Below are 9,544 nucleotides of genomic sequence, written 5' to 3' on the forward strand. Positions count from 1 at the left end.
TCGGCATTCTTCAGCACGACGGCCGGATAATAAGTCTGCGACTTTTGTTGCGCGTTTAACGCAAATGCAACGCCCAAATCTACGCCGTTTTTGGAAAATTTTATTTCACCCCTCGCCAAATCGAGGAAACATCCGATTACATCGTGCATTCCGAAGGCTTCCCCATAATTGTCAAATTGCTTTGCGTTCGATTTTTTTCCAGTACCGCCGAATCCATAACCGAATCTATCTGTTCCTAAATCCAAAGCAGCCTGTTCCAAGAACAAAATTCTTAGAATTATAATATAAGGAATTTAGAACAGTGACAATTATATAAAAATACTTGCCTGAGGCGTAGACCAACCCACTCGGCACAAGCCTTCGTCAGTAACTATGGCCTCAAAAAAGTACTTGCCACTTCCTGAAATCCCTTTATTTGCACGGCAACCATGCCATTCTTTCTGTTCTCTACTCTGACATCTTAAACCATCCGGTGTTACTGCCAAGGCTCGTCCCCTGTCAAACAGGCTTAATGCCCAGTGTGTTGCTGTAAGATGGCAAAATAATTGTATTGCACTTTCCAACAATGAAATTTATAACACAATGCTTGTAACTGCCACAATTTAATACACACATTGTTGAGCCTGTGCAACAGCTCCAGCTCCTTTTCCAGACTCCAAATCTTTGAGAGTCTCCCAGACTATTTGTAAAATAGGCAAGCAGAAGGCACCAGTTTTTCCACTGCCAGTTTCCGCAGCCATCAGTACATCTCCACCACCCAGGATCAGCGGAATGGCCTCAGCTTGAACATCAGTTGGTAGTCTGTAATTTACAATCTCTTGAAAATAATCAGATTAAAATATAACTATCTGTTAGATTTTTCTATTAGATCTGTTACATTTTTTTCAAAATGAATATTACATCGCAATTTTACTCACGTCCAATCTAGTTCATCTACTGCTTTTGCTATTTCTGGCAAAACACCCATTTCTAAAACATGAGAAAATTAATTATGATATGATTCCGACAATATATGATGCAATAATTATTACACAAATTATTGACACTTTTGAATTCATATTTTACAATTTGCACAAGCTAAAATTATAAATAACTTGTTATAGATACTTACCTTCGAAGGCAGTCATTTTTTCACAACTATATTTGACTGTGTTTCCCTAAATATACGAAAAGCCGGCAGATTGCGGCAGATCAGCTGCTCTTGCAATGTCTCGCAATTCGCGTTCGCGATGCTGTTGCCGTTTCTTCGAATAACTAACAATCGTGATATTCGTGGAATTTCTAGATACAATGTAAGGGTACGTTCAGGAATCATATTCGTAGGGACAAGAAGGAGCAAAGATTTCTTTGTTCTGATTGGTCAATTAAACAGTACTTTACCCTATGAGTAGGATTTTTGAACACACTCTAAAACATTCGTAACATTAGCGTACTTCACACCACATCGACGTCGTATACGATTATATGTCGTTTGGTAAATAATATGTTTTTATAATGTAACAAGGATAAATAAGTGATTCCTGGATGAAACTCTGACGAGATTCAGAAATATCCTGGCAGAGATGATACTTGGCATCGTTTATCGATTTACTGAAAGATAGCACCGCGAAAATGACACCTAAACGGAAGGCAAGTACATTTAAAGGTTATGACATGAAGTTGTTTCTTCTTCTCCCTTCACAATTTGAATATACATTTACTTTAATTCAAATACAGAATGTGTAATAGAAAGTTTAACTGCGCTACAATTGATTCTGGAGACTTAATTGACTTGTTATTAAACACTTTTTATACTTAAAGTAAACAATTATATATAATCACGATACAATATCGTTTTATAGACAACCAGTTCGGAATCTACGTCAACGACCAGCTCGGGTTCTTCCTCAAGTAGCTCATCGAGTTCAGGCAGCGAATCCAGCTCGTCCGACTCCGAAAATTCCAGTAGCTCCGCCAATAGTCAAAAAGCATCTGATACAGAGAGAACCAAGAAGAAGGTGCCATTTCCAGCCACTCGTCATGTCAAATCCAAAGCTGAAACGGCTTTCGTGCCGCCTTTGGATAATAAAAATAAAGACAGACAGCCGCAGAAAGCCAGATCAGTGGTATACTCTTCTGAATCGGAAGAATCACCTAGCAAAGCAAAATCACCGCAAAAGAGAAAACCACCAGCAAAACCAAAAGCCACTGCTACTGTAGCACCAGTTGTTAAGAGATCTCCTACGAAACCAGTACCAGTACTAGCAGGACAGCATAAAGCTGCAGCTGTTTTAAAACCCGTTAATAGCAAGCCCAACAAATTTGTCGGTGCGTTTATATGCTACATAATTCCATCATTATTCTATATTCTGTAATAAATTATATATTTTTATTTCAATTTTGTTCTAAAATAATGGTTGATAACTTTTCAGATTCCATGAGCGCCAACAACAGCAAATCTCCCGATAAATCCGGGAAAGCAACGGAACCGGTCCAGAAGAAGTTAAAAAAGAAAAGTATATTCAGCCCGGAGAATAGTAGCGAAAGCGACAGTGGTATCTTGGCGAAAGTTAACACAGTCAAACCAACGAGCAATTCCACAAAATGTACCAAAAATTCCCCAGCTAAAGCAAAGTTAAATGATACCAAACAAAAAGCTGCGGCAACAAGCAGACTTGGTAAATAATTGTATTACTGAGACATGAACGTATGGAGTGTTTTTTATATAAGTTTGACAAACATATAATAAAATTTCTGATGTTACTTGCAGTCACAAAACCCGCGCAACCGCAGAAATCTGAGAGTTCCGCTAGCTCGAAAAGTTCCGGCGGCTCAGCATCTTCGGGAAGTACAGACAGCAGCACTGATTCGGAATCGTCTGAAAGTATCACCAGTTCTCAGCCTCAACCGAAAAAGAAGGAAACGCAGCCTAGCAATACGAATACTATAGCAAGCGTACCACCTAAAAGACCGTCGGCGGCAGTCGCCCCGGTAAAATCGCAAAAAACAGTTACTAAACGACAAGGTTTGCTAATATACAATTTCTTATTTAATATATTGTCATATAACATTGGCGAAGAAAAAAAAAGATAATTTTGTGTGTTTAAATAGGCGCTATAAAGAGCGACGATGACGGAGATGCATCTGCGAGTGAAAAAGAAGACGAAGGAACATTGGCCTCGAAAACAGTAACGAAAGGCAAGCGAAAACTGCAAACGCGCAAAGGAAGTAAATTGCTTCAACTACAAGCGAAGGTGGCCAGCGATTCCGAATCTGATACAGGTATACGGAAACCAATAACTTAACCTAATTTGCATTTGACTGATTTCTTTATCATAGTTTATTTGTAATATCTTTATTCTATGTTCTGAACTCTTTCATTCGTCGCGAGTTTCTATATATTTAGATGAACTCGAATTACGTTTGTTTAGCTTGAGTCATCGCCACTTATGTATGGTAATGGATTATTATAAGATAATACTTTCTTTCTCGAGGTGGCATTCGGGAAGAGTAGATGCATTTTCTTTGAGCAATGGATTTGGAAGTCTATGCTGCCTCCTTAACACAAAAAAGCAGTATTTGTGCTTTTGGATAGAATGGATCGGATATGTATATGTATGCATATTACAAACTGTACAGTATTTCGATAATCGATGATATGCATTTCTTTATCGTGAATAAAGATAAAAGCAAAGCTGTTCTAAGACGCAGATACGGTTTCTTTTTTGCTTATGGTGGCAGTATGGTTCTCAGGTATGGAAACGGTAGCGTGTAAGCGTATCCTACAGATTGCGCTAACTCGGTGTGATCTGTCAAGAGTAGCCGAGAGCAAGAGGAGTACGAGCAAATCACCCGTTAAACGCGCCGGACCGTCCGCCGCCGCCAGACAAACCTCCTCCGGAGCCGGCAGATCAACGCAGAATAGCAGTATCGCCTCTAATACTACTGGTAACAGGACAAATCAGGCTCCTTACAATCGAGCACGCGCTGCGAAGGAGCGTGAATGTCCGCTGGCTGCGTCCTGCGACTCACGGGGTCATCTCTCTGGAAAACTGGACTCGCACTTCACCCTGGAGGCATGTCCTCTATATCACAATACTACGCCGCAGGCTTGCATGTAAGTTGCAATTCAAAAATAAAATCAATCGTTTTAATAATAATTGAGAACAAAACTCAATCGAAGATTTGTTAATATTTCGTATTTATCGTATTTATGGAATAAAGAAGGACGGCTTTTCTAGAGAATTTCATAAAGAGAGAAAAAAGCGGGAGGATGAGCGCAAGAAGGCCGTAACGAATCTGGCCAAGAAACCCAAGGGGGTTCATCAAACTACTGAGCAGCGCAATTACCAACTTAAAGTACGAGAGATGAGGAACAAGTGGAAGGGTAACACCGGCGACGGTAACGAAAGCGACAGCGGCGGTGAACTACAGGGAAACGAGAAGGACAAGCAACCTCGGCTGAACAATCTCACGCCTGATTATGACTTGAAGCTGTTTATGGAAGCTCAGGCGATAGCCAGCGAGAAAATCGTAAGTATTTAGTTTCATTTTTATCTGAATTTTGATACAATATTACACAGTAATATAGTATCTTATAATTTAATTAGCATTTGTTCAAATACAGTAGTTACCCTATAAACACTCTGCTTTTCTACATATGTACGTGTATGTTTTTTTTTTATGTCTAAGGAAAAGGAATTAAAAGAATTGGACTATGATGGCGAAGGTAGAAACGGCGGTGGCACGCGAGTCGTCGAAATGGGAAAATGGGAAATGGAAGTTTGGTATCAAAGCCCGTATCCCGAAGAGTACAGTCGTGCTCCGAAGCTTTACCTTTGCGAATATTGTCTGAGGTACGCGAAGAGTCGTCAAGTGCTGAGAAGACACAGAGAGAAATGTTTGTGGAGGCATCCACCGGGACACGAAGTGTACAGGTAAATACATTTCATTAAGTATTCCGCTTTTCTTTTATTATGAAAAATTTTTATTTATAAAGATAAAAAAATAAGGTGAATAAAATATATCGGCAATAATAACGGCAATAATAAATAATCATATGCATGTTTGTTTTCCTTACAGAAAGGACAAGATAGGCGTGTGGGAAGTGGACGGTAAGCGATATAAACAGTATTGTCAGAATCTCTGTTTGCTAGCTAAATTTTTCCTGGACCATAAAACGTTGTACTACGATGTCGAACCGTTCCTCTTTTACGTCATGACAATCGGCGATTCCGAGGGCTGCCATACCGTCGGCTACTTCAGTAAAGTGAGTACCATATTATTACTACCAATTATGCGCCCATCTATCACCCCTGAAATAATCGTACGTGAATTCAAACTTCGCGTTCTGTTGCTTCACGCAGGAATATAATAACAAAATATCTATTGAGAAATAAAATTACGATACGCACGTCATATATTACTCGAAAGAATTTGTTGATCGATTAAGGCGAGAGTCAGTGTGATTAAGTCGAGCCTGTGTGATTTATATGTATCACATTCTTAAACATTAGCACACTAACAAATTTAGCTAGATCTGAACGAAATGTGTAAGTTAGATTGTGGCATTTCTTAAATAGACGTAATATCGTGTATGATATTTTAAACGTCATTATATCGCGCGGAATTATTTTTTTGCGATTGCGATATTTCCTGGCCAGTTGCCACTTTACTGCTATGAAGAAATTTATCATATTAATCAAAATCCATAATATAATCTTTTTATCATCTACAATAATAATCGATCTGATGGATCGTCACATTAATTTCTATTGATCATGAATGAGTGAAAATAAAATAAAATTGATAAAAAGATATATTTATAATTTTGTACCGTTATTATTATTCGTTATTATTATTATTGAAATTGCAACTAGAAGAAATATTATCCCTAATAACAAGCCATTCATACAAAGTCCCAAAGTCGTAGAAATTTAACATTAGTCGACGAGTTTCGTCCGTTTGTGCGATTTTTTTTCGCGGCTTAGCCGGCTGTGAAGTTAGCACTTCATATTCAAAAAACGAAGTTTTATCAAGAGTTTTGTTTGCACTCCAAATAGTTTTACAGTTCCTGTTAAATTTTAGAAATAGTTCCGGCGAAAAACCTAAAAAAGTTGCATCTTAAAAATATGAAGTCTCAACTTCCAGTGGCACCGCAAAATGCAAAAAATGCCATTTAAACCATCGTATCTTATAATTTTCAAAGAGTTTTACAGTTCCTTATACATACTAACAATATAGTTCCGACCCCGACAAATACCTTAAAAAAATTTTTTTAGTTTGGCTGGTACCTCATCTTCCGCTAAAAGTAGCCAGAACTTTTTTGTTTTTGATTGTACAGCTTTAGGTCTTAATAATTTTCGACAGAACTTTTTGGGATGCAAATTGAACTTTCAACAGAAAACTCTGAATTTCCAAAAAAAATTTTATCATTTCTGAATTTAGAAATTTTCAGCTTTCTTGTAACTAAAAGTGATAAGATTTCTATTATTTTCTATTATAGCTTTTTGCTGTTTACTAATCATCAATAGAATTATTAAGAAAAGTAGAAATTTCTAAATAATTATTTTATGTATCTGTAAAAACTATTAATTTTTTTAGTTTCTTTTTTAGTTTTTGTTTTTCTTTTTTGTGTTGTAGGTATGTGTTTTAAAATTATAAGAATGTATTAAAATTTAATGAGGCTATTAATATATCTTAAAGATAATGTAACATTATGTTTAAAATATTAGAAAAAAAATTTTCGTAATTCTGATGACAGTTCTATTTGCACCCTGAAGAGTTTTATCGATAAGTATTATAGTCTCAAGCTAAAATTAAAAACAAAAAAATTCTGGTCATTTTTAGCGGAAGATGAGGTGGCAGTTTCCAGATAAAAAACTTTTTTAGTAATTTTGGCATACTCGGAAACTGTACTATATTGTTAATATGTATAAGGTACTGTAGAACTTTTCGTGAACTATGACATACGATGATTTAAATGGCATTCTTTCGCATTTTGCGGTGCCACGGTAAATTGGCACCTCATATTTTCAAGCTGCAATTTTTTTAGGTTTTTTGGCGGAATTATTTTTAAAATCTATCAAGAACTGTAAAACAATTTGCAAACAAAATTTCTGATAAAACTTTCGTTTTTTGAATATGAAATGCTAACTTCACACCGGCTAGCCGGCTTTCCTAATGGCATCCACGTAGCGTGCACGGATTACGCGAACAAGGGTGCGCCTCCGTAGGGTGTCTCGTATTTCTGACCTTTCTCCATCAATCCGCCAGACCGGGCGTCGTACGCACACATGCGTCGTCTCGAGCAAGGGTGGGACGAATCGCGCGCTCCTATTTACCACGAAACGCAGCATCGCCGAGAGTCGAGATCTTTACAGACGTTCAACGACCTCTGACCCTGGCGTTGGCAAGACACGTTCTCGGTCCTTAACCACCCCCGTCTGAACTCTCTCCCGGAGACGTGACGAAAATTTTCTCCGGATTCGACTTAAACCTTCTCGTACTCCTTAATTCCGTTGTGTCTACGCCTCTCATCGGGATCGCCTCTCCTCCGCGACCGATCCGTCTCCGTCTCGAAAACCCCTTCACTTTGCTTGCTGTTTTCTCTTTTTTTCTTTATCTGTAAAAAACTCACGTCTGAAAGAATATAGAGCGAGAAAGATGAGGGAAAGGATTATCCGCTCTGCAAATTATTACATCAGCGTCTCGACAAGCGGATCGCTTTATTAAACTTTTAGTGCTTCTCCTTCAGTCAATTCTATCGTTTTATTTCGTTCATCGCCGATAAATGGGGACGATCTTTCTCTAATAAAAATCAATGCACCTATAGCACTCTTTTAATAATTAGCCGATTTTAAATTGATTAAAAAATGTTAAAATATAATGCAATTAAAGCGGAATGTTATTGATCGATTATTTTTTTTAGTTATCGTTTCTGATAAAATCTTTTTTTTTTTTTACGGTTTTGGAATCACTCTTTATACTTCATAATAATTAACCAGAAAATTATGAATTTACACGATTACGCGTTTAATTGCGAGTAAAATAATTTGAGCGGCAATTAATGATGTCTGTCGCGATCGATATATGCCTTAAAACTTGTATTTTATCATCCGAGTTTATTCGATATATAGTCGATCAAAGATCTAGGTTGTCACGCACAACTTTGATAGCATAAATTGCATGAAACAGCTAGTCTTTATCGTTACTGTCGAGAGTGTTAAATCGTGTTAAAGCGTAAAAGAGGTCGTGTCCTGAAATATTCAGTTAAGTTCTCAAAGTAATTCCTTCGTTCGAAATTATATCACGGCGTACGTAAGCTCTTCATAAATCCCATGTACGAGCGATTTGTCTCGTGCCAATCTAAAACAATATATCTCAGTTTTTTAAAATGCTCTTAATTTTAATGAAGATATTATAGTCAATATTTATAAATATAATACTGTAAATAATATAATATTAAAAATAGAGTAATAATATAAAAGATAATGCCAGTAAAAGAACTCATCTTCTATTTTTGGTATAATTGAATCACTTATATCACTTTGATTGATATGAAACTTAGATGGGAACAATGCCCTTATCGTATTAATATCTAGGATCCAGGACGAGTAATGATATAAATCTGTGGATGCACGTTATACATACGCGAAAAGAGAGAGAGAGAGAGAGAGAGAGAGAGAGAGAGAGAGAGAGAGAGAGAGACGAAACCTTTTATCTGTGAAAATAGATTGACATTGGCTCTCGTTCCGGAGTATTAATATCAGGGCACACTGATCTCTTCCGACACATCTTTTCTGTCGGGTTCGGGCGGCCGGCAAATTATGTTACACTCTGTATAAAAGGGCGTAACTCGCTTCCTGCATCCGCAGCGGCGGCGGCGGCGCGAAGTCAAAATCTTTATAGACGTTCAATGACCCCGACCCTGGCCAGACGGTCGCAGGGTAACGCCGGCGGAGGTAGTGGCGGCGACGGCCGGGATACGAGGGATGAAAGGTACGAGAAAGACAGAGAGAGGAAGAGAGAGAGAGAGAGAGAGAGAGAGAGAAGCAAGCAGGGGAGAAGAGGAGGACAAGGGTGGCCCTACTGCTGGCGTACGCTATGCATGCGCTTCAGCACACCAGGTGGAGGAGGGGGAGTGTAGGGGGAGTATAGTCGGGTGGTTTAGGCGGTTGGCCGATGGCGGTGGTTGTGATGGAGGTGGTAGTAGCTGCTGCAGAAGGGGGTTGCCGATGGTCGCGGAGGGCGATGTTGGCGCAGGAGGGGAAGGAGGGCGTCGCCTGCCGCATCGGGTCGTCAACCTTTCTGCGGCACTGCGACGTCGTCGTCGGGGTCGTTATTATTTCCTCCTCCTCCTCCTATTCTCCTTCTCCTTCTCATTTACTTTCCAGCATGTCTTTGCACGCTCTCTAGTCGTTCTCGTCGCTCCTTCCTCGTCCTTCCGATTTCTCTTCCAAGTGTCGTTCCTCTTCTCTCTCTCTCTTTCTCTCTTTCCTCGCCGCTGTATTTTTGCACGTCTCTTCCCTCGTCTTCCCGTCGCCTCCTCCTCCCCTCTTTCCTG

General features: G+C 38.9%; 2 protein-coding genes across 6 annotated transcripts in view; one reads left to right on the forward strand and one right to left on the reverse strand.

Annotated features, from left to right (window-relative positions):
• The window catches only part of LOC115241540 (ATP-dependent RNA helicase Ddx1), a 4,704-nt gene extending 3,447 nt beyond the window's left edge, over window positions 1–1,257 (reverse strand). Inside the window, exons 1-5 of one of the 2 annotated variants that reach the window (XM_029817322.1) lie at window positions 1,112–1,257; window positions 918–969; window positions 614–801; window positions 327–526; window positions 16–251 (exon numbers count right to left, since the gene is read on the reverse strand). In XM_029817322.1, the coding sequence (XP_029673182.1) occupies window positions 16–251; window positions 327–526; window positions 614–801; window positions 918–969; window positions 1,112–1,127 (692 nt within the window). In that variant the 5' untranslated portion in view covers window positions 1,128–1,257. Of the gene's footprint in view, window positions 252–326; window positions 527–613; window positions 802–917; window positions 970–1,111 lie in introns of both variants that reach the window. The other variant, XM_029817323.1, reaches the window with a different exon arrangement.
• Window positions 1,258–1,412: 155 nt separating this feature from the next.
• The window catches only part of LOC115241539 (histone acetyltransferase KAT7), a 36,793-nt gene continuing 28,661 nt past the window's right edge, over window positions 1,413–9,544 (forward strand). For 2 of the 4 annotated variants that reach the window (XM_029817317.1, XM_029817320.1), the window contains exons 1-9: window positions 1,413–1,629; window positions 1,842–2,307; window positions 2,412–2,657; window positions 2,750–3,004; window positions 3,091–3,261; window positions 3,733–4,096; window positions 4,221–4,512; window positions 4,672–4,916; window positions 5,062–5,248. In XM_029817317.1, coding sequence (XP_029673177.1) covers window positions 1,612–1,629; window positions 1,842–2,307; window positions 2,412–2,657; window positions 2,750–3,004; window positions 3,091–3,261; window positions 3,733–4,096; window positions 4,221–4,512; window positions 4,672–4,916; window positions 5,062–5,248 — 2,244 coding nt within the window. In that variant the 5' untranslated portion in view covers window positions 1,413–1,611. The remainder of the gene's footprint in view (window positions 1,630–1,841; window positions 2,308–2,411; window positions 2,658–2,749; window positions 3,005–3,090; window positions 3,262–3,732; window positions 4,097–4,220; window positions 4,513–4,671; window positions 4,917–5,061; window positions 5,249–9,544) is intronic. The other 2 variants (XM_029817319.1, XM_029817321.1) reach the window with 2 other exon arrangements.

The sequence above is a fragment of the Formica exsecta genome, unplaced genomic scaffold (genome assembly GCF_003651465.1).
Source record: "Formica exsecta isolate Colony F162 unplaced genomic scaffold, ASM365146v1 scaffold500, whole genome shotgun sequence".
NCBI classification, from domain to species: Eukaryota; Metazoa; Arthropoda; class Insecta; order Hymenoptera; family Formicidae; genus Formica; species Formica exsecta.